The 24,939-nt window shown below is 44.9% G+C and overlaps 2 protein-coding genes across 7 annotated transcripts in view; one reads left to right on the forward strand and one right to left on the reverse strand.

The window, feature by feature from the left end:
- The window catches only part of BAIAP3 (BAI1 associated protein 3), a 325,750-nt gene that overhangs the window by 287,901 nt on the left and 12,910 nt on the right, over window positions 1–24,939 (forward strand). For 5 of the 6 annotated variants that reach the window (XM_033963395.1, XM_033963399.1, XM_033963397.1 and 2 more), the window contains 7 exons: window positions 484–579; window positions 2,719–2,922; window positions 4,115–4,183; window positions 7,145–7,224; window positions 11,626–11,734; window positions 17,373–17,444; window positions 19,372–19,455. In XM_033963395.1, coding sequence (XP_033819286.1) covers window positions 484–579; window positions 2,719–2,922; window positions 4,115–4,183; window positions 7,145–7,224; window positions 11,626–11,734; window positions 17,373–17,444; window positions 19,372–19,455 — 714 coding nt within the window. The remainder of the gene's footprint in view (window positions 1–483; window positions 580–2,718; window positions 2,923–4,114; window positions 4,184–7,144; window positions 7,225–11,625; window positions 11,735–17,372; window positions 17,445–19,371; window positions 19,456–24,939) is intronic. The other variant, XM_033963398.1, reaches the window with a different exon arrangement.
- TSR3 (TSR3 ribosome maturation factor) overlaps window positions 22,433–24,939 on the reverse strand; it is a 43,745-nt gene continuing 41,238 nt past the window's right edge. The window contains exon 8 of the mRNA XM_033963401.1: window positions 22,433–22,489. Coding sequence (XP_033819292.1) covers window positions 22,448–22,489 — 42 coding nt within the window. The 3' untranslated portion in view covers window positions 22,433–22,447. The remainder of the gene's footprint in view (window positions 22,490–24,939) is intronic.

Raw genomic sequence — 24,939 nt, forward strand, 5'->3', positions numbered from 1 at the left:
CAGTAACATCCTCCTGTTCCATATTAGTGGAGTTCCCACTGATGCCTACTCCAGACCATCTTACACCGAATCACTGTATATAGGACTCAGACCGTGCAAGTCTGTCCAGTACTGGCCTTAGTTCTTTAATTTACATCCTTTGTTTTCTAATTAGAGATCCTCTAAGTATCCCACGCTTTTTTGAATTCCCATCACCGTTTTCTTCTCCACCATTTCCCTCGGGTGGGCATTCCAGGCATCTACCACCCTCTCCATGTGTTATATTGAGATAACGTAGTTTAGAGACTTCCATGGTCCATCCAGTAGCTGTGGCTCCCTCTTGCTTGAAGCTAGGGGCAGGAATTCAATGAGAAACTTTTAAAGCGACAGGTTTTTAGGAGTTATACAATGGAAATGGAATTTTACACTGGGTTGGGGGAAAAACAGAGAATTATGCCCGCTTTGTTTATATTAATAGGTGATGCTTGATCTTGTCTTTCTCAGAACATATGTAACTCAGCAATTCAGTACTCTGAAGCAATTAAGCGGAAAGTTGACAGAGATCATCAGGCTTTAGGACAAGCTGTCGTGACGGAGCAGGTGAGTTCAAAGAGCCCAATGGTCTGATGTCGTTCTGTGCTTCTACTGCAGTTCACTCTTTCTAGGAAGAAAATACCTGTCCAATTATGGGGTTCCCCTGTCAGAAACTAACACCTCCCCCCCCCCCCCTTTAATCAGGCTGTGCGGATAAGCAGCACGACTTAAGTGCTGAGCCACCAATTCGATTCCTATGGACGGCTCGACATTTAGCTCATGCTGCTTGGCAGTTCAGCTTGATTAAAAAGAGGGGTATGTTTTGGATTCTCTGCTTCTTACCCCCCTCCTAGCAGCCAAGCTAAAAGAAGAGCTTGAATTTGGAATTAGGGACTGACTGCATTGATGCTTATGAATCCCATAGTGTGCTAGGATTCTGTCATAGTACACAGGGCTCTGTAGTCCAGAGAGCCCTCAGAAAATCCAGGACAGCCCCCAAAGACTGAATTATATTATGAATTATTATGTTAAGGAGAAAGGATCCATGTGGAGGTGGGGGAAAAATGTTCAGGATGTAAAGCTTCTAAGATAAGGAGTATCCAAAGACAGAGCCAGGTTCAGTAGTGCCTATTTGAAATCATTACAAGAAATGCAAAGGTTCCCTTTGTCCACAGTCCTTCAAATTCTATAAAATTGGGTGCCCCCACTGTACACTTAACTTGCAATGTTAGAACATAAGAATTAACATACTGGAAGAGACTGAAGGTCTCCAACAGTGGCCAACCTCAGATCCCAAGTACCTGGCAGAAACCCAAAGCGTAGAAACATTCCAGAGCAGAGATTGTGATGTCATAATGCCTCATTCCACCAATGCCTAAGAGCCAAACTCATCAGTGATGTCACAATGGCTTGATTATCCTATATTTGGCTAACATAAGAATTACCATACTGGGACAGACCGAAAGTCCATCAAGTCCAGTATCTTGTTTCCAACAGTGGCCAACCCCAGGTCCCAAGTACCTGACGGAAAGTAAGACGAGCAAGCAACGCGGGTAAGAAAGGCAACGGGAACTGTAATTTTGCAAGCGGTGCTGCTTGCCCAAAGCTTCCCTCTGATGCAGCTTCCTGTTTCTGCCTGGACGCATGGTGGGGTGGGGCGGGGCAGGGGGGCCCAGTGTACTTGGGTGCCTAGGGGCCCTCGACGAATTAATCCAGATTTACTCTGACATGTCCTCTTTTTAGAGGACTGTCCGGACGGCTTTTCAAAATCAGGCACTTTGTCCGGGTTTTGAAAAGCTTCCAACTCAGAACCACGTCTCTGCACATGTGCGGATGCAACACGGTGAGACCACGCGCATGTGCGCATGCATGCAACATCATCATGTCACACCTGCCCATGCGCAGATGCCCTCCCGACGCAGCTCCGAGCACATGAACAGGTTGAGGGGGCGGGGCTGGGTGCAACTGGGCAGGCCTGGGGGGTGTGATGTCATGGGTCCGGATTTTACCGTACTAAAATCTGGTAACCCTTTGCTGACTACCCCTTAATATTGAGCAAGCTCCTTCGTTGTTTCCAGGGAGGATTGATTTGAATTGTGTCGACACCCCTAGTCACTTTTCAATATTCACACTTTAATTGGGTTGGGGGAGTACTGGTGAGTATTGGTGGGGCGGGGTGGGGAGTACCTTGGGAGAGTGGGGGGATTGGGGTGGGACTGAGCGGTATGGGTCGGTTCTGGGACTTTGCTATGGACAGGATATAGGGGATTCAGGGGGGGGGGAGTGGTGTGGCATCTTCGGGGCTCATCAGAGTCCAGGGCCTCGGAGTGCCTTTCCGCTCTCCTTCCCATGTACGCTCTCAGTAGTGTGAGCGGGGGGGGGGAAGGAGGGGGGGAGTTTGGCTGATATTCCTATTGTTTTGTCCTTGTATGTTATCGTACTTTATATGATGCACGTTTGTTTGTACTCTGCCCCTTCGGGGTGCCTTGCTATTGTATTATTGTTGTTTGCATTAATAAAAATTGTTTGAACTTAAATATTCACACTTATGTAAAGAAGGGAAGTGGGAGAATTGGGGGGGCTGTCTGTGGAAACCTATAGCACTCTCACCTCAGGAGTCTGCAAATTTCTACTCAGACCCAGCAATAAGAACATTATTTGTAAGCAATAATTCCCTTCTTTAAAAGCCTGCTTTTCCACCCCTAGCTCTGCATTATCCTGAACAACATAGAGCATGTGCGGAAATTCCTGGCAACCATACTGAAGGATTTGGATTGGAAGTCCTCGGAGGAGTCTTGTGGACCTGACGGCAGACAACAGACGCAGAAAGCACTGAACACCCAGCTGCTAAACATTGATTCAGATATGCAGAGAGAGGCGAGGAACGTCATATCACACCTGACGGAGAAGGTACTTGCAAAATAAAAACCCGTTTCTTCGCGCCAAATAGACAGAATATTTTTATTTCTGTTTTTCTGAAGAAAAACCAGGGTTACTGAAACAATGAAAAGAAGCCCAAATACTTAGCTGTAATTTATCAAAATAGTATGTACATGAAAAAGTAGCGCAAGCCTTAATTATTAAGTTTACTATCAAAAATATTTACCTAATGTTGGAAACATAGAAATAGACGGCAGATAAGGGCCACGGCCCACCAAGTCTGCCCACCCCAATAACCCTCCCCTACCTTTCTCTGTGAAGAGATCCCACGTGGCGATCCCATTTTGACTTAAAATCAGGCACGCACCTGGCCTCGAACCACCTGCAGTGCAAATCACTTGAATTCATATGTAGGTTCTCGAATCGGCAAAAATTAACACTTGCTCCCTAATCCACAAAACAAATCATCATCAACCTGTCCAGTTGAAAACAGATACCACCCTGTTCCTTCCCACCTCTCAACCGCCCAAACAAATGATCGCTCTTCCCATGATTCCCACTCCCAAATAGTAAATTTTGACACCCAAAGCAATAACATAAAACATGGCCTCAGCCATCACCTCAAGTTTATTGAGATTTTGATTTAAACACAATATCAAGTATTTCCAATGCGTATAACAATAATAATTTGGGGGGGGGGGAAGCAAATAAAACAGTTTAAAACCGTAAACATGCAGTTTTATCCATAGTTACATTAAAGATACGTAAAGAATGAAAGGTTAAATTACATTTGATTTAAAATAAACAATTAAAATAGAATAACAATTCACTCTGAGTGGGAAGGGCAGCTGAAGGTGTTTCCTCCCCCATCTCCTCCCCAGGCTCCAGCCCTGAGGTGGTCACAGGGACAGACTCACAAATCTAGGGATACCAGATTTTACTATTGTAAAATCTGGACCCATGACACTGCCCCCAGGCCCACCTAGTTCCACCCAGTCATGCCCTATTCTGCCCTAGCCCCTCCCCCCATTAACCCCGCCCTCCTACTCTTTAATTTAGAACTGTTCTAAATATAATAAGTATGTTTGCTTGTTTTTGTACCTTAATAAACATGGCCCAGGTAATGTTTGCTTTGCTGAGTTTTAGTTACTAGTGGCCTTTAACTACAATGTTTGCTGAACTTCATTTACCTCCATTGTCTTGTTATTCCTTTTGCAAACAGATGATTGGGGATATCAAAAAATATATACAGCACATAAGCCTCTCGCCTGATTCCATACAAAATGATGATGTAAGTAACTTTTTTTTTGCAATATTATCACATTTAAGTGAACAATAACTTGAGTAGACAATGTCTGCTTCGTCACGTAATAGTGTTGTGCATGGGTGTAGCCAGCCCTCCAATTTTTGGGTGTCCCGGGAGTGGACTAAGCTCATGCTAAACATACCTTTGCCCACCAGCCAAAAAGTACAATTGCCCAGCCGCTCTTCTCCGCCTCCTCAAGGTGCTTTTTTTTTTAATGCATAAGGCAGTGGCACCCCCTCCAGGACTTCTCATGCATGCTTAGTTTACAGTGTGAGGAGGAGGGGAGCCCAAGGGGGCTCTGGAAGGGGCCCGTCAAAAGTAGGGGGGCCCAGGCCCCCAAGTCCCCCTCCATGGCTATGCCACTGGTGCAATGTTAATCTATTGAAATGGCTCAAACTAGGCAAGTGGAATATTTTGCCTAGTTTTATACCTTTCTCTCCACTAATAATAAAGGCACTATGGTATAAGATATCACATTAAGTTTCCAACGTACACCCCAAATAAATAGTGAGATCTTTGAGAATTTTCAGAATGCCGATAGAGTAATATAACTCTTGTCGGTAGCAATCGTCATCAGTTCTACATTTAGTGCTGTGTGTTTCTATTTCTTAAATAAATATCTTTCTTTTTCATCAAAATTATTTACATATATCAACTCCCTGAATTAATTTTTCTTATTGTTTGTAATTCTTATATTTCTTATATTACTAGTGTTTAAGCCCGTTAGATTAACGGGTGCTAGATGACCGCCTCTCCTACTTTTGAACCTGGGCAGAGCCGGGGCGGGAGGGAGTGACGGTGGGAGAGCAATTTCAAAGCCTCGGCAGCGGCGGCTCCTTCACCAATCCACGCTTACAACGTCCCCATACTCGCGGTCTGGCTGGCTCCCCCACCAAAGCCCTTCGCAGTGGCAGCCCATCCCGCATCCGTCCCCGCATCCCAAGCCTCTCCGAAGGCCGGCTCCCACGAAAATGGTACCCCTCTGTCTAAAGCCGCAGCGGCAGCCTCCCTCAAGACACATTTCAAATCTGACATATTGTAATCACAAAACAGAAAATAAAATTATTTTTCTTACCTTTTGTTGTCTGGTCATTATTCATACCATGTAGGGGTCCCAGGCTATGGTTGGCTTTTGATAACTCGCTTGCCAGAGCCCCTTCTTTCTTCTTCCCTCCCTCCATCCCGGCAGCTGAAGACAGGCACCTCCCCCCAGTGGTCTGAGACAGGAGGGAGCAGTTAGGAGAGGGTCTGAGGGCAAAGAGAGGCTCAACAGCGCACAACCACCTTTCCTTCCCTCCCTCCATCAGGTGCAGTGCAGCTCCACCAATGTTAAAAGGAGCCGCGTCGAAATCGGAGCCCTGCCACTGCCGTAGCACTTTCCCCTCTGCCTTGGTCCCGCCCCTTCTCTGACATATGGGACCGCAGCAGAGGGAACGTGTTACGGTGGCGGCAGGGCTCCAATTTCAAAGCAGCTCCTTTTAACATAGGCGGAGCTGAACTGTACTTGATGGAGGAAGGGAAGGAACGGTGGGGCAAATTTCGGCAACGGCAGGAATTGTTTGGCGGGCCAAGCACCGTGAAACTTTGTTTCTTTAGGCAGGCCCGGTTTATTTGGATCCGGGCGCCAGCCGTGAGAGCCGGGTGAGGAAGGCCGCCGCAGGCTCGCGGCTAGGTAGGGGGACAACAATGGCGCTTATGCTCAAGCCCCCGCCGCAGCTCCTCTCTCGATCCTGCTGCAGTTCGAGAGAGGAGCCATGGCGGCAGCTTGAGCATAGTGCACAGTGAGAGCCAGGGGCGCGCATGCGCACTCGTTTTTCCGCGACGGATCAGGGAACACGTTTTTTTTAGTGCGCATGCGCGGCCTATCATTTTATTATATTAGATGGCCATCCAGCTCATGCAATGATGACGATTGCTACCAACAAGAGTTATATTACTCTATCGGCATTCTGAAGATCTCACTAGGTTTATACCTGTCATCATTTCCAGAGTCAGGCTAAAAGTTTGTGCTGGCAAATTGTGATCCAACCAATGGCCCAAATCCAGAGATTTTCACATGAGCTTTGAGATACACTGTCTGTGATGTTTCCTCTCATAATGAGAAATCAATATATTTGGGTCATCTTGAGGAATATTTACTCCTATGTACAATGCAGAGGTTCTCAACCCAGTCCTTGGGACATACCTAGCTAGTCAAGGTGTCAGGATATACACAATGAATATGTATGAGATAGATTTGCATACGATCAAGCAAGACAGGAGAATCGTCTCCAAACACAGCAAGAACAACAGTGAAGAAGTTCAATGGTACAGGTGTGCAAAATTGATTTATTCTGAAACTATGCCTTATTGGTGCATTGGGCCATCACACCAATTAGGCATAGTTTCCGAATAAATAAATTTTGCACACCTGTACCATTGAACTTCTCCGCTGTTATTCTTGCTCTATAGATTTGCATACAACAGATGTAATACGTGCAGATTTTTTCTCATGTGTATTTATGTGGATATCCAGAAAACCTGACTGCTGGATGTGTCCTGAGGACTGGATTGAGAACTCCTGGTATAATGATTTGCAAAGTTTGAGTTATACAAAACAAAACAGAGGCTGTTCTATATGTGCAGGATAACAAAGTCACACTGCCAGTTTGGGTGATAGTTTGATGTGGAAATACAAGTACATAATAATTAGGATAAGCATTGACAGCGTTAACAAAATGGTTAGGAATATTGCCATTAAGTGAGTGACTTTGCTAATTTTCTGCAACACTGAAGGAAACAGCAATTTTGTTCCAGGTGTGCTAGTGTCACAAAAAGTATCAGATATATTATGGATATCATGACAACCTGGCTGGCTAAGTGTGTGCCGAGGACTGGGTTGATAGCTCTTGTTGTGAAATGGCAGCTGTAGTGAATAAATCACTCGTCTCTTGTCTTTGGCTTTAGGCTGTCTCCCCTTTGATGAAATATCTTGATGACAAATTAATTACACTGAGTGAATCATTAGTTAAGGAAAACCTGTATAGGTAAGTACACTAGTCAGTTTCTGTTACAAAATCAGATTGGTCAAATAATTTTAGGATTTACCGAGTAGATGTATGGTTTTATGTTCCTTTGCAGTTGTTAATAAAGATAATTTGAAAAAAAAAAAAAAAGAATAACTGGACAAGGACACATTCATTTTTTGAGTAGACTTGGATCCTTGGTGAACCGTCGCTAGCCGCATGGAAACCATTTCCCCAGATATTAAGTTGTGTATTACACATTCTGAAACTACTCTCTTTCGAGTTTCTATCCATGTAGGAGGTGGTGGCTATTGGGGGAAAATAAATTATACAATTTAAATAAAATGTAAATAAGTGTTAGACTGTGGAGTAATGCCAGGAAATTATTTTTCATGGAGAGGGTGGTGATGCCTGAGGGAAGTGGTGGAGACTAAAAACATTGACAGAATTTATGAAGGCGTGGGATGAACACAGAGGGTCTCTAATTAGAAAATGAATGGTATGAAAAACAAAACTTAAATGGTTGCATGAATGTTTGATGTGTCAAGTGGTTCTTAGATGGTGACGCCAGCTGTGAAGAACTAAGGCCAGTGTTGGGCAGACTTGTTAAATTTAAATTCTGAGTATTCATCCAACAATGACAATCCTCAAATTCCTCAGTTGTCCCTTTACACAAGAAAAAAAATATATTGTCTAGATCAGTGGTTCCCAACCCTGTCCTGGAGGACCCCCAGGCCAGTCGGGTTTTCAGGATAGCCCTAATGAATATACATGAGAGAGATCTGCATATAATGGAGGTGCCAGGCATGCAAATCTACTCCATGCATATTCATTAGGGCAATCCTGAAAACCCGACTGGCCTGGGGGGTCTTCTAGGACTGGGTTGGGAACCATTGGTCTAGATAGCGCTTCCAATATTGTATATTTTGGAAAAATTGGGAGGGATGTATGACTTCTGCTTCAAATTTGGCCATGTAGAGCGACGCGATTGACGGGGCAAGCATTGCCCCTATGGCCACTCCATGAGTTTGTTCAAAATTTTTTTCATTATCCTATATAATAAAACGCTAGTCGCGCATGCGCACTCAACTGCGTGCTTCTGTTTTCCCTGATCTGTGAGATGTAGGTCCGTGACCTTGCAGGAGTGCGAATGCGCACCTAGGATTCTTTTCAGTTCATCTTCGCCCCCCCCCAACCGAATCCCCGTTGAGCCTCCCACCACGGTCTGACCCTCCCATCCGATTTTCCCTTCTCGCGGTCTGGCCGGCTCCCTTTGTCCCTTGCCGCTGCCGCCACCGCAACCCCCTTCCCTTCCCGCGGTCGACAAACCTCCTGGCTCCAGCAGCGGCCGCAGCACTGTAAACCCGCTGCTTCGCGGCCTCTACTGGCCTGATTTGCTCTGCCGCATCTCTGATGATGTCATCAGGGACTCGGAAGAGCAAATCAAGGCATGTTTACAGTGCTGTAGCTGCTGCTGGAGCCAGGAGGTTTGTCGACCGCGGGAAGGGAAGGGGGTGGCGGCGGCGGCAAGGGACTAGGGGAGCTGGCCAGCCCGCGGGGATGGCGTGCATCTCAGCGGAATGGCTGGAGGGTGCTGCAGGTGGCCCATGCAGGTAAACATTCTCACAGGAGGGGAAAAGGGGCTGCTTCGGGGAGAGGGGTGTGCTGGGATGCAGATCGTTTTGCTTAGTGGGGGGAAGACAGAAGGGAGCCATGGAGAAACAGGGAGGAACTGGAGCGGGAGAGGGAAAGGGGCCTGCTTTGGGGGAGGGGTGTGCTTGGAGGCAGACAGCTTTGCTTGGGGGGGGAGACAGAAGGGGGGCTACGGAGAGACAGTCAGGGAGGAACTGGAGGGACAGAGGGAAAGGGGTCTGCTTTGGGGGAGGGGTGTGCTGGGAGGTAGATAGCTTTGCTTGGGGGGGATACAAAATGGGGGGCCACGGAGAGACAGTCAGGGAGGAATTGGAAGGGTACAGGGAAAGGGGTCTGCTTTGGGGGAGGGGTGTGCTGGGAGGCAGACAGCTTTGCTTGGGGGGGAGACAGAAGGGGGGCTACGGAGAGACAGTCAGGGAGGAACTGGAGGGGCAGAGGGAAAGGGGTCTGCTTTGGGGGGGAGGGGTGTGCTGGGAGGCAGATCGTTTTGCTTGGGGGGGGAAGACAGAAGGGGGGGCCACGGAGAGACAGTTAGAGAGGAACTGGAGGGGGAGAGGGAAAGGGGGCTGCTTTCTAGCACCCGTTAATGTATCGGGCTTAAACACTAGTACTGTAAATAATTCCTTTTAATAACTAGCTCAGTCAGATGTACTAAAAATTCAATAGATATTCTCCTTTCAGATTCAGATACCCAACTCGCGTAGTGCATAGCAGAAAGCGGGCTGAATTGGGTGATGTATAAGCATGTAACGTAAAGCATCCAGCTTATAGAATGCTGATCGATAAGTTTGCTGCCTAGTGCACTTCTTAGACGCAACAACTTACACCAACCATTGACCTGGCCTAAGATGCTTGGCACTTGTGTTCTGTAACACAATGTCTCTCAAACTGTGTGCCAATGCACAGTGGTGTGCCCCAAAGAGATTCCAGGTGTACCAGGAGAGATTCCAGAATTTTGCTTTATTCTTAAAAAATTCCTTCCTGAGTATACACTAGAATAGATGACATGACCGTCACGTATGCAGGAGTCTGTCAATGTTATGAACGTCTCTGTGCTTAAGGATACAGCCGCCCAGACAAACGTCATTCTTTGACATGATTGGTCCTTGAAAACTAATAGCAAGTAATTTTATTTTAATTGTTTATTCAATAGTTATTCTAACTTGAACAACAAAGCAATCGAGGCTTTGTTACCGTTTTGATCTTCTTATCTTTTCGAACTTGGATTTTCAGCTATGACGGAAAATAAGGGCTCCTTTTACAAAGCCGCGCTAGGGCCTTAACGCGCAGAATAGCACGCGCCAAATTGCCACGTGGGCTAGCCGCTCCCGCCTCCTTTTGAGCAGGCAGTAGATGTTCAGCTAGTGTGCGCTAATCCGGTGTGTGCGGTAAAACCGCTAGCGCGGCTTTGTAAAAGGAGTCCTAAATTTTTTTTAAAAAGAGAACTGCAGATGATAGATGATGAAACCATCGAGCCGCGTTTTGAGTTAATTTGCCCTCAAAAACAAGCACATCCATCACATTGATTAGCAATTCTATCTACTTTAGTTTCACCATTGTTACAATTACCCATCCATAGCTTAAAGAACTTTTAATAAATTTACCCCTCCCCCTTTTACAAAACGTCAAATGTGGATTTAGCGTAGGCCGGCACGCTGAATGCTCTGCGCTGCTCCTGACACTCACAGAGTTCCTATGAGCATTGGGAGCAGCGCAGAGCATTCACCGCGCTGGCTTGTGCTATAAACCGCTTCCTCGGTTTTGTAAAAGAGGGAGGCTACTTTTTTGTTGGTTTTGCAATTTTATAATTTCAATTATAATGTGCCATGAAAAACCTTTGCTCCATTAAGGGCTTTTTTTTTTTTTTTTTACAAAGGTGCGCTAAGCGTTTTAGCACGTGTTAGTCTATGGATGTGTTATCGTTTAGAGCGTGTGTATATTTAGTACGCGCTAAAACGCATAGTGCACCTTAGTAAAAGAGGGCCTTTGGTTTAATATAACATAAGAACACAAGCAATGCCTCTGCTGGGTCAGACCTGAGGTCCTTCATGCCCAGCAGTCCGCTCACACGGTAGCCCAATAGGTCTCCTCTTCTCCACTAGTTATTCCCATCTCTAGATCATTGATAAATATGTTAAAAAGCAGCATCTCTGTACAGACCCCTGGGGAACTCCATTGAGAATATTGACCATTTAAACCTATTCTCTGTTTTCTGTCTTTCTACCAGTTTTTAATCCATAATAGAGAATGACATGGGGAAAAAAATTTGTCCCTGTCCTCGCTCCGTCCCCGCAAACCTCAAATAGTTTTATACTGAACTTATTTTATGAAAGTATAAAAAAGAAATAATATTCTGTACAATTGTCATTTTATAAATCACAAATACAAAGCAATGATCAACAAAACCCGTCTCCCCTTTCCTCCCCCTCACAAATATCCACTACACTTTGAGAAAACTGAAGTCAAATTACTACAGAATGCTATATAGAAAAATCAAGCTAACAGAATACTTCAGTCACACGTGGCAGGAATAGAGTTAGGGGAGTGCAACTGCCCCCTGGTCAGAGAGAGCCCTAAGCCAGCTGGAAGCTAAAGAAGCACAGCCTGGGCTTTTGCAGTTCCCAGTTATGTCTAACATGATGATGTTACTGGCCAGACTTTATGGTACATATCCTGAAAACAGGATGATTGGATAAGCAAGATGCATGCCGTCTTTGCTTCATAAGGATTAATGCATTTTTATCAATTTTTTTTCCTTTTTATCCTTAGGGTACTTGAAGCTCTCTGGTGGTTATTATTAAAATTCATCATTGATGCCTTGGATGCTAACAGAGGTGTATCAGTTGAATTCTATGGACGATTTTATTATACTCTGGAGGTTAGTAAAAGAGAAACTACATTACTTTACACTAGCAACTTTTATTCCACCTTAATTTTGCAGTTCTAGGCGGATTACAAAAGAGGTAAGCTGGACAGTTCCAGAATTACAGGATTATGTCTCAGACTGAAATGAGGGATGCTTTGGCATGGCATCAGTCTTGACAAAGTTTTTGAAAAAGCAGGGTCTTTATTTCTCTTCAGACGGTTTTGTAATCAGGCGTTGTTAATAGAATGTGGGTGACTTGGTGGTCTACTTTAACTGCATGAGTTGCTAGCAATCCATCGTACATCTTCTTGTATTGTGTGCCTTTGACGGGGGGTGAGTGAAAGGAATTTGGGTTCTCCTTGGCCTGGTTGTGGTGCATGCAAGAAATTCTCCTCCAGGGTAGAATTTATTTATTTTTTTAATTCTTTATTCATTTTCAAACTTACAATAAGTGTGATAAAATGTCCAAACAAATTAACCCCCCAGGGTAGAATTTATCAAGATATCTTAAGTCACCAGCAATTTGCTGGAGTTCCCAGCATTTCCTGCTATGTCTTCTCGGAGTCCCTGGCACATTTGGAATCTGAGAGCCAATCTAACTATTGTTCTTTCCAAGGCATACAAATGCACAGCCACACAGAATTTCCTCCAGCAGTCATGCACACTGTCCTTCAACCTCAAATGACCTGGAAGCAGAAAAAGAAGGAAGGAGCAGTGAGAACGAACCCGTGGTGCTTTTAATCCATCACCCCTCTTGGTCTGTTCATGTAGGTTCAAAGGGGGCACTTTTCATAGCAGTGGTTTTCAACCCAGTTCTCGGGCACCACTTGGCCAGTCAGGTTTTCAGGATCTCCACAATACATAGGCTCTTCCTACAGTGTATGCAAATGTCTCTCATGCATATTCATCGTGGGTATCCTAAAAACCTAAATGACCAGGTGGTCCCTGAGCACTGGGTTGGAAACCACTGTTCTGTAGGCTGAGATGCAAAAGTCTTCGCACCCTTGTACGTTTTTCACATTTTGTAATCTAAAAAAAAATACAGTTCAAAATTCATTAAAGCCGGAACTTGTTTTAGTGATCTATCCAACTTGCTCAAACTTTCAGTGTCAAAGAACAATTATAGAAATATTATAAAAGTAATTAAGAATAAGAAACCAAACGGCCTTGATTGCAAGTCTTCACACTCCTTGTCTCGGTACTTAGTGGAAGCCCTTTTGCAGCAATATCAGCCAGGAAACCCTACCTGCCATCACATACAGTTCAAGATCTCATTGCTGACCTACAAGTGTGTTCATTCTGCTGCCCCTCCATACCTCTCCTCGCTTCTCTCTCCTTATACGCCTCCCAGAGAACTCCCTTCCTCAGATAAGTCACTCTTAGCCTTACCCTTCTCCTCCACTGCCAATTCCAGACTTTGATCCTTTTCATCTAGCTGTCCCCTAGGCCTGGAATAAATTACCCGAGTTTGTCTATCAGGCCTCTTCCCTTCCCTTGTCTAAAAGCAAACTGAAAACCCACCTTTTTGATATAGCTTTCAGTCCTTAACTCTACTCCTCTGCCCTCCAACCCATCCCGCTAATTAACCATTCTCCTTAACTGTATCCATGACATCCTGTTTGTCTGTCTTGGCCCTTTCGAGCAGGGACTGTTTTCTTCTTCTTTGTGACTCGTTTCGTAGCTTAATATTCTACTTCGTAGCTTAATATTCTAATATTCTGGCTCGGCCCAAAATTAGTTCACCTGCCCACCCTCTTCACACTACCCACAGGCCCTGCTCTGCACCTTGATTTCTCAAGCAAGGTCCTCGGCATCACTATCGATTCCTCCCTCTCCTTCAGCGATCACCTGAATTTCCTGGCAAAATCATGTTTTTTCAGCCTCCACATGCTGAGGAGAGTTAGATCCTATTTTCACCAAAAACATTTCACCGTCCTTGTACAATCCATTATCCTATCCAAACTCGATTACTGTAATGCCATTTATTTATGCCTAACAAAAAAAAGTCTTCGCAGACTCCAGCTTATCCAGAATACTGCGGCCAAGCTGATTTTTGCTAAACGCAAATCTGATCACGTCTCCCCACTACTTACCAATCTTCACTGGCTCCCAGTACTTTCCAGAATTCATTTCAAATGCTCCTGCCTGGCGTTCAAGATCATTCACGGCATCCTTCCGCCCCTAATCCCCCTATCCTTCCTCGCCCTGACGCCTGCTACCACCAGATCAGCCCACAGACATAAATTATCCTTCCCCTCTCTACACGGCATCCTCCACGCAGGAAAACTGGGAAGATCCCTCCTCTCCAAAATCACGGGCCTTTGGAACGATCTCACTATCCCACTGCGGAACCTGGGCTCCCTCCAACTATTCCGAAAACAACTGAAAACCTGGCTTTTCTCTAACATATAACATCTCTTCCTCTGTTTCACCCCCTCTTTATATATCCCCTTGTAAATCTTTCCCCTCTCTCTTCCTATATTTTTAGCTTTGTAAACCGTGTCGAGCTCCACTCCCGTGGAGATGATGCGGTATATAAACTTAAGGTTTAGTTTAGTTTAGTACTTCTTCAGGGCACAAATAGCAAAAAAGAGGAACAGAGAGAAAATATACAATACAGTACTCCTCCCGAAATTCACAGGGGTTCCATTCCAGGAACACCCAGTGAATTTCGAAAAACCGCAAATGCAGTTTTGAGTCTGTAAAAAGGCAGGAGAGGGCAGCTGGGGCGCCGGCAGGTGCAATTAATCATACCCGGTATGCTCTGGGGGGGGAGGGGGGGCGAAAGGAGGAGGAATCAGGTGTGCAGAAGGCTGATTGGCTGACTGGGGGGAGAGGAGGAGGAATCGGCTGTGCAGAAGGCTGATTCGCGGTCTCATTCCCTGTATTTTCTGACCGGAAGAGGCAGTCAGAAAATACCGTGAATGACTGAGTCTGCGATTCGCGAACCACTAATTCACGGGGGAACACTGTATACTAGAAAACAATCACTCCATTTGGTCAGTACACACCAACGCCAGAAAAAGTATTACTACGGCGAAAGAAAAGCCACTCTCTTCCACCCAAGCATCACTGGCAAAAAAAAAACTTTTGCATATAACTTATTACTGGCAGGTGGGAGCCTGAAAATCGTCAAAACTAACTAGAAATTAAAAAAAAAAAAAAAAGCTAGTTAGAACAGAGCCAGGACGATCGTTTTGTGGCTTTTAAGCCACTACTTTAGGGCTGTGACACCAACACTCCAGATTATCGATTCGCTGAGTAAAACTCCTGCTTGCTACCACTTCTCCAGGGCCGCCTAAGTTCATGTAGCAGTTGAACTGTGTGACGTGCTGGTCCTCTACGTTCTTCCTAAGAGGACCAGCACATCAAACAGCGGCCCTGAAGAAGTAACATATTAAGCTACGAAATGATCGTTGGCTGGCCGCACATAGGGGTCCTTTAATCAAGGTGCGCTAACCAATTTAGCACGCGCTAAATGCTAAGACGCCCACAGGAATATAATGGATGTCTTAGCATTTAGCACGCACTAATCTTTAGCGTGATAAATCAGTTAGCGCACCTTATTAAAGGGACCCCATAGTTTTTTGCTTTACAAGTCACATATGTTTGTACAAAGGACTGTTATATACTCCTCACATTTTTTTCCTATTAATATATACGATACAAACCCTCTCTTGTACGAACGCATAGCGCGGGTTTTAGCAGCGGCAGTAACTGCTCTGACGCTCATAGGAATTCTATGAGCATCTGAGCAGTTACCGCTGCTGTTGCTAAAACCCGTGCTATGCGTTCGTAAAACAGGGGGAATATTTTGCAACCAAAGTTTTTTTTAAGCCTATGATGTGTGGTTGGTAGAGTGGTTTTCCGTCACCTATTTAAGCAGGCTTTTTCTTTCATTTGCATTTATACTGTATTATATTGCATTGCCACAATGCCCAGGGTTTGGCTTAATTAGTGGGGAGTGTTTTGTTCCCCCCCCCATTCCTCTTTTTTGATAGTTTGTTATAAACATTTACATAATACTTTTCCGTGAGCTCTGTTTAAATGCTGTGTTCATTTTTTTTTCCTGCACTTTTCATCTTCTTCGTTTTTCTTTGTGGATATTTGCGCCATGTAGTTTAAACATGATCGTGTTCCAAAAGCTTTGTCCATCTCTCTGTTTCTCCATGTGATAATAATAATAATTTATTTTCTTATATACTGCCCAACCGGAAATTCCGGGCGGTTCACAGCAAGAGAATTGAGACATATCAGCGAAGACACAAAATACAGTAGGATTCAGTGGAATACAATATGATGCAGTACAATGTAATATAATGTGAAATTATCGCATAAATTTACCAAACAAATAGATTTTTATTGATTTTCTGAACTCAAGGTTAGATTGGGATTGGGCAATTAGAGGACACAGTCAAGAGAGTTCATTTTCCCCGTTTGAAAAACCAGAGTTTTGTCTAAGAAACTTTTAAAACAGGCTTTCAGAGCGGGGTACATAAACATACCCGAGTTTCTTGTGTTCTTATTTGATGAGAATTAGAGAATGACACGGTGACAAAATTCATCACCGTTCCCGTCCCCGCGGATAACCGCGGGAAACCATCTTCATGTCATTCTTTAAGGAGAGAGGGAAGAATCAGAGTATAATTGGGCACAACCACTGACCCGCAAGCTTTGCTTTGAGGAATGCTGGTGTAGAAGGACTGAGATTGAAACAGACACTACAGAATGACAGTCTCTGGTATCCAGAGCAGATATTGTGATGTCATAATGCCTCATTCCACCAGTGCCTAAGAACCAATCACATCAGTGATGTCACAATGGCTTCATTATCCTGAGTATGAATGGCCACAACCACTGAACCGCAAGCTTTTTCTTCGAAGAATGCTGGTGTAGAAGGACTGAGGTTGAAATAGACACTAGAAAATGACATGGGATTATTTCCCGCGGTTATCTGCGGGGATGGGAATGGTGATGAATTTTGTCACCGTGTCATTCTCTAATGAGAATAATTTTAGTTGGGTGGATAAGTATGATGGTAGTAGTCCGAAGAGTGCTTTATAACAAACTCTAGTTTCGAAAGGGAGCCAATGAAGTTGCATGTTAAAAGGGCTTACATGGTCAAACTTTTTTAATCCAAAAATCAGACGAACAGCTGCATTTTGAACCAGGCGATGCCATGACCAAAAGTGAAGCAATCCAGTTCATCGACTTGGAAAAGGATTGTGATATCATTGTCATCAGTCCACGACATCCTTAGAGAGATCAGTTAATAAGAAAATTAAGCTGTTGTAATAATTTAGCAGCTACACAAATAATGCAGCTTGACTATCATGATAATCCTGCATAATCAGACGTTCAGACAGATGCAAATGCTGAACATTTGTGGCTTGCAGAAGCTGGAGAAAAGATGCCTTTCCTACATTCCTCACTTTCTGCTCAGTTGTGTGATATTGTTTTCTAGCAGTAGTGCAACAGAGCTCGTCTCAAAAGGAAGAAGATGATGTATAATTAAAAAAAGAAAAACACTTCTTAGTGTGATCTGCCAGTACTTTTCTGTTTCGCCTCAATAAGTCCGAGCCATAAACTAAAAAATAATCCATTTGATCCCTCCTGTCCTGATTTTAAGGGGCTTCTTTTCTTCTTACAGGCACTTGTTGAGTTCTTCCATGCAGAAGGACAAGGTTTGCCTCTCGATAACCTACGGAATGGAGATTACAAAGTAACTATAATTTTGTACCTCTATAAATTAAACTTGATACATTTGTACCATATAACAGAATTCCGTCACTGTTTCAAGCTTTATGGCACGTTCACACACCACAGGTTCATAAATGTTGAAATTTTTTTTAAAAAAGGGCACAGAGAAGGTGGAAAGGGACAGATTCGTCAGCCTATTGGGAACCACAAGAACAAGGGGGCACTCGGAGAAATTGAAAGGGGGCAGGTTTAGAACCAATGCTGGGAAATTTTTCTTCACTCAGAGGGTGGTGGACACCTGGAATGCGCTTCCGGAGGATGTGATAGGACAGAGTACATTAAGGGGATTCAAAGAGGGATTGGACAAGTTCCTGAAGGATACGGGGATTGAGGGATATAGATAGAGGTAGAGATAGGATTATGGAAGGGTATAGGTAGAAGAAAAATGGGGATTGAAAGGTTTTAGACAAAGGATCACTTACAGGTCATGGACCTGATGGGCTGCCGCGGGAGCGGACTGCTGGGCACGATGAACCCCTGGTCTGACCCAGCGGAGGCAACTTCTTATGTTCTTAAGTTCTCTGCATGTTTTTTTTAATTGCAGAATGTGTTGGTAATTGCAAGAAAATAAAACACACACACACAGAACGCTGATATTTTACACTGCAGAGTAATTTTCAGTACAGACAGTCCCTGTTTTATGAACTTCTGACTTACGTCAGACTCGTACTTATGAACCGGGGTCCTGTTCTACCTTCAGTGTCCCAACACGCTCCTCTCCCTCCCTCCTTAGTTCCAACGCACTTTTCTCTCTGCACAAAGCTGTGTTTCCCGCGGCAGATCTGGAAGCCTTCCCTCTGATGTGGGAGGAGCTTCCTCCCACATCAGAAGGAAGGCTTCCAGCTCAGCCATGGGAAACACAGCCTTGTGCAGAGAAATTACTGCAGCTGGAAGGAGGAGGGAGCCGGCCAAAAGGTAAACACCTGCCAGAGGAAGGCACGTACTCGGAGCACAGAACGGGGAGAGGGAGAGAGAGGCGCATTGGAACTCAGGAGGGAGGGAGAGGGGTGTGTTAGGACTCGTGAGGGAGGGAGCACAAACTTCGGACAAAGGATGGAAGGAAGGATGGAGGGGGCATGAACTTGGGACACAGAATGGAGGGAGGGAGGGGAGCATGAGCCATAGGATGAAAGAATGGTGGGAGTGATGGAAAGAGATGCTGAGGTGAGGGAGAGAATAGAAAGGGTGAATTGGGTGTCTAAGAGAGAGGGTGCACATGGAGAGATGAAGAAAGAGCATTGTTGGGCATAGGGAGGGAGAGATTATTGGACATGGTGGTGGGAGAGGAGTGGGGAAGAGAGAGACGAGAGGGAGTAACGTTGGATGTAGTGGTGGAGATGGAACAGTGGGATGGATGGAAAGGGATGCAAGAGGGGCCTCAAGGAGGTGGAGCAGGTGGGAAGAATACTGGGATCCGAGTTACATACAAACTCAACTTGAGAACGGTTTAAAAAACTGAACCCATTCTTAACCTGGGGACTGCCTGTACATAAATCTGGAGAGGTGATAGATGAAATACTATGATAAATGGGGATTTAGATAACTGAGCTTCTGCTGAAGGATCAGTTTTAGGTACTGAGGAATTTGGGATGTGTGAAATTAGCTATTTGAAGCAAGAGAAGTGTGGCAGGTTTTAATCCTTTCAATATTGTTATGAAGGCTGCCGATGTATATAGTATGCTTCTTGCTTCTTGCTCAGTGCATCCAATTGGCAGGTTAAAAACCATTTAATTAAATTGTAAATTATTTAGAATAAACTCCATTGTTGTAGGACACGCTAGTGGTTGCCTCTGATTGTGTAATATCATATGCCATAATTATAAGCCCTAATCTTGCCTTTGTCGCTCATTGTACACAGACCTGACCTCTCTTCTGTCTCACAATTCCAGATATTAGAGGAAGAGCTGAGATTAAATAAATGTTCTACCAGTGAACTTATTGAACAATATTATTGGGACAAACTGAAAGAACAGGTAGATATGCATTTCTAATTTTTCTGAAAAGAGAATTTAATTGCACTGTCACTGCTGGTGATATTTGCAATTGTCGTAAGTATATTTAAACTGGAAGCTTTGCAACAGTTTCCAAAGGAAAAGTATAAGCCTGTATTATTTGGGGGAAAAAAAAAAAAAAAAAAGTCCAGGAGAAAACAAAAACCTACAGACATTTGAACCTACATTTTGGGCACCTTTTACTAAGGTGCGCTAGCGTTTTTAGCGTGCGCAAACCACGCGCTAAACGAAAAATACTAACGCAAGCTCTATAGAGGCGTTAGCGCGTGCGGCATTGTAGTGCGGGCTAAAACCGCTAGCGCACCTTAGTAAAAGGAGCCCTCTCTGTAGGTAATTTTCTCTTGAAAATAATGTACATAAGATTTGAAACTGTATTCTGCAAGCATTATTTCTCTCCCCTGATCTAAATACAGCCTCATGAATTCCAGCGTGGAAGACACATGTACATATTTATTACCTGCCTTTATGAAGAGATTCACCCGAGGCAGTGTACAGCAGACATAATTCAGCATAAAACTTACAATTTTATTAACAGCATAACAGTAGCAAAAAGAACAATTATAAACATAAATACAGTGGAACCTTGGTTTCTGAGCATAATTCGTTCCAGAAGCATGCTCGTAAACCAAAGTAATGTAATGTAATGTAATGTAATGTAATTTATTTCTTATATACCGCTACATCCGTTAGGTTCTAAGCGGTTTACAGAAAATATACATTAAAATTATAAATAAGAAAGGTACTTAGAAATTCCCTTACTGTCCCAAAGGCTCACAATCTAACTAAAGTACCTGGAGGGTAACAGAGAAGTGAAAAGTAGAGTTAGAGGAAAAATAAAAATAAAATAAACATTTTAACAAGACAGCATTGATCTAAATACTTTGGAAGGTAGAAGAGAGGAGAGAAAGGAATAGAAGCAGAAGGGGGAGCCGTTGAACAGTAGAATTCTGGAGAAATTTAAATGATAGAAATAGAACAAAACAAAGACAAAAGGCAAAACAATAGATAAGATTAAAGATAAATCGTAAGCTGGAAAGAAAAATAAAATAAAACTTTGTCTTCAATCCACGGTTTCAGCGTCAGTGATGAAGTGGAGCAAGTAAGTTTAGGAGGAGCGATTGACGTTTCCAGAAAGGGCTTCTTCAGGGAAGAGACTTGGCAGACAGTATGATGATCTACCAGTTATTTATTTATATATTCCCACTTCAACTGTCGAACCAAAGCATTATCAAAGGAAAGAACTCCAATTAATGACAGGAACACAAATAACGACACTTCCAGGTAACACTCGTATATCAAAGCGAGTTTCCCCATAGGAACTAAGGGAAACTCGCATGATACGTTCCCACCCCCCCCTATCCCCCCCAAGGCCAGCGGTGCTGCTCCCCCCCCCCCCCCGAGAACCGGCATAGTTCTCCCCCTCCCCGCTCACAAAGGTGTCCCCCCCCCGCCTGAACAACTTCAAACTTACCCCCCTGCCTCTTGCTGGGGCTTGAGCATCTGCGCATGCTCAAGGCCTTCTAGTTCTCCCTCTCGCCGAGATTCTCGGAAATCTCGCAGATGCTTCAAGGCCCAGCAAGAGGCAGGAACTTCTTCAAGCGGTACCGGCACGTCCTGTGGGCTGCGTGCCGGTGCCAGACAAGTTTGAAGTTGTTCGGGCGGGGGGGGGGGGTGCCGGTTCGCGCGGGGTGGCCTTTGTGAGCGGAGGGGTGCTCGCAAACCGAGTCGACACTCGGTTTGTGAGACAAGATTTGCGAGAATGCTTTGCTCGTCTTGCAAAACACTCGCAAACCGAGGTTTGACTGTACAACGAGTGTGGTAGAGTCAAAGTCAGGAAACTGAAGCTTAATAATAGGACTACCATGAAACAGTTTCAAAAATATACTTATTAGCAACACTAAGGGCTCCTTTTACGAAGCCGCGTTAGCGGCTTTAGCGCGCGCACCTTTTAATCCTGCGCTAGCTGAAAAACTACCGCCTGCTTAAGAGGAGGCGGTAGCGTCTAGCGCAGCCGGCAGTATAGCGTGCGCTATTATGCGCATTAAACCACTAACACGGCTTCGTAAAAGGAGCCCTAAAATTCAAATAAGAGAGATATACATGTTTGATCTTCCTGCATTCTTTTGTACAGCTTTTGCAAATTGTTATCTTTTATTGCATGGTGTTGCCCACATGCTCTTCCCTCTCTGGAAGGCCGTATGTCATGGTCTCTCTTGCTACCCTGAAGCAGTTTCTTGAGATGGTCCTCCATCTCTGGCACTCACCAGCTTTTGCTGTGCTGGGACTTCTGGGTAGGCTTCCCATATAGAGCAGTGGCCTCACAGGCCCCATACTGACCACTGCCGTCTTTTCACTTTGGATGAGAACATAAGAATAGCGTTAATGGGTCAGACCAACGGTCCATCAAGCCCAATAGCCTGTTCTCATGGTGGCCAATCCAGGTCACTAGTACCTGGCCAAAACCCAAAGAGTAGCAACATTCCATGCCACCGATCCAGGGCAAGCAGTGGCTTCCCCCATGTCTTTCTCAATAACAGACTATGGACTTTTCCTCCAGGAACTTGTTCAAACCTTTCTTAAAACCGGCTACGCTATCCGCTCTTATCACAACCTTGGGCAATGCGTTCCAGAGCTTAACTATTCTATAAGTGAAAAAATATTTCCTCCTATTAGTTTTAAAAGTATTTCCCTGTAACTTTGAGTGTTCCCTAGTCTTTGTAATTTTTGACAGAGTGAAAAATCAATCCACTCGTACTCGTTCTACTCCTCTCAGGATTTTGTAGACTTCAATCATATTTCCCCTCTGCAGTCTCTTTTCCAAGCTGAAGAGCTCTCCCTTTTTAGTCTTTCCTCGGCTGCTTCAAGGGTATGAAAAGTTCAAAACTCCGTACTTCTGCTTCTGTCATGTGCGCCTTAGAACAACGGGGACACTCAAAACCTCTCTTAACCTCTTTTAATATTCCACTTCCAGTGCAAAAATCAGCACCTCCGGGACCTGAAAGAACAAAAAAAAAAGAGGAAATCTGAGCATCCAAAACCCAACAACTGTGCACGTACCTCAACAAAATGCATGTCATTCAATTCCGTGGTCAAGCCCCATTAGGCCAGACTACATTGAACCAACATATTCACTGTTGGACTACATTCAACCAACATATCTGATACAATTTCCGTTCGAGGCCACCCCGTCTCTGGGAGAGAAGAACGGAACCAACCACCACACACTCAAACTCGTCAAAAGAATGTCACCGTTCAACAAAGTGGAGACCAGATAGTTTGGTTTAATCATTTGGGATCACTAGACTTTTCTGTCATTAAACTGCAGTCTTATTAGCTAAAAGTTCAAGTGCTGCCCTATAGGGCAGTTGTTGATTGAGTTCCAAGTGTTACGGCTGTTTTGGTGTAGATGGACCTTTGGTGTAGAAGGACCGTTTTGCAGGGTTTTGTGATCTGTTGATGGAATTAATGGCACTTTTGTTAAGGTAACAATATAACTTGATTACTGGTGGTGGGGAATGGAGGAGGGAGAGAGACAGGAACTGCTGCTGACCATGGGTGAGGAGGAGAAAGCTGCTTAACGTGGAGTGGAAGGAGAGAAAGAGGAGAAGACAAGACAAGCAGTGGGGTCTTGAGAGGAAAGGGAAGAAACTGATGAAAAGTGCAGAAAGGGAGAGAAAGAAGAATACAAAAGGACTCACTAGGAAGAAAAAGAAGGATGCTGTCCAGAGAGAGTACTGTACTGGTGTGATAATGACCCAGGCACAGAAAAGGTGATTCTAGCATTGCCATTTTCCCTTCCACTATCATCTTTTATTGGCCAGATCTCGTAGGCTACTCCCATGGAAGGGTAACCTAAGGGATCTGACCAATTGGAATCTTAGGCCACTTCCAGTCATCCCAGAATGCACTGGGAGAGAGGTCTAAGATTCCAGTTGGCCAGATGCCTAAGGCCCCTCCTATGGGAGGGGCCTTAAGTGCCTGGGCCAATCAGGGCCTTGGGTACCTCCCTGGTGCATACCATGATGCTCTGAGAAGGCCCACCATTTTATGGAGGTGGGCTTGCCGGCTAGAGGGAGTAAGCATCCCTCCAGCTGGCCATTGAAAAAAAGGTACTGGTTGGGTCCGGGTGGGCTTGGGGGGGTCAGGGTCAGGGGGAGGGGCATGCCTGCAGGAGGGTTTCTGGTAGGAGGGAGTGGGCATCCCTCCTGGCGAGGGATGTCTTGGGGATGTGGGGTTTCCAACAGGAGGAATGTCTCATGAGGTGACAGCAGGAGGAATCGAGCACTCCTGCCACAGTCATTCAGGGGTGGGGGTGGGGGCAGCTTTGGGGGTTACAGCAGGAGGGACTGAGCATCCCACCAGCCAGTCATCTTGTGAGAGGGGGGGGTATCCTGCTGCGGCTGCTGAACTGATCATGGCAGGGACATTCCCTTGCCGCGATCAGCTCAGTGGCCACATCTACATTTCAGGCACCTATCGCGGCCCTAGGGAGACTAGGGCCACCTAAGCTCCCCTAAGGCCACTTCCAGGTGAAACCACACCCACATCTAGTCTTGGGTGAGCTTAGGCGGCCCTTTGTGCTTTCCTAGGCTCGCAAAAACGCCTACAATGTAGCATAAGAACATCGTGCCCAGCAGTCCGCTCACATGGCGGCCCAACAGGTCCAGGACCTGTGCAGTAATTCTCTATCTATACCCCTCTATCTCCTTTTCCAGCAGGAAATTGTCCAATCCTTTCTTAAACCCCAGTACCGTACTCTGCCTTATTACGTCCTCTGGAAGCGCATTCCAGGTGTCCACCACTCGTTGGGTAAAGAAGAACTTCCTAGCATTCGTTTTGAATCTGTCCCCTTTCAACTTTTCTGAATGCCCTCTTGTTCTTTTATTTGTTGAAAGTTTGAAGAATCTGTCCCTCTCTACTCTCTCTATACCCTTCATGATCTTGTAAGTCTCTATCATATCCCCTCTGAGTCTCCTCTTCTCCAGAGAAAAGAGACCCAGTTTCTCCAATCTCTCAGCGTATGAAAGGTTTTCCATCCCTTTTATCAGACGTGTCGCTCTCCTCTGAACCCTCTTGAGTAACGCCATATCCTTCTTAAGGTACGGCGACCAATATTGGACGCAGTACTCCAGATGCGGACGCACCATTGCCAGGTACAGTGGCAGGATAACTTCTTTCGTTCTGGTTGTAATACCCTTCTTGATTATGCCTAGCATTCTGTTTGCCTTCTTAGCGGCCGCTGCGCACTGTGCGTCGGCTTCATTGTCATGTCCACCATTACCCCCAAGTCCCTTTCTCGGGTACTCTCATTTAATAACATTCCTCCTATCGTATAGTTGTACCTCGGATTTCTGTTTCCCACATGTAGTACTTTACATTTCTCAACGTTGAACTTTATCTGCCATCTCGTCACCCATTCCCCTAGTTTGTTCAAGTCCCTTTGCA

The sequence above is a fragment of the Geotrypetes seraphini genome, chromosome 11 (genome assembly GCF_902459505.1).
Source record: "Geotrypetes seraphini chromosome 11, aGeoSer1.1, whole genome shotgun sequence".
In the NCBI taxonomy this organism is placed as follows: domain Eukaryota; kingdom Metazoa; phylum Chordata; class Amphibia; order Gymnophiona; family Dermophiidae; genus Geotrypetes; species Geotrypetes seraphini.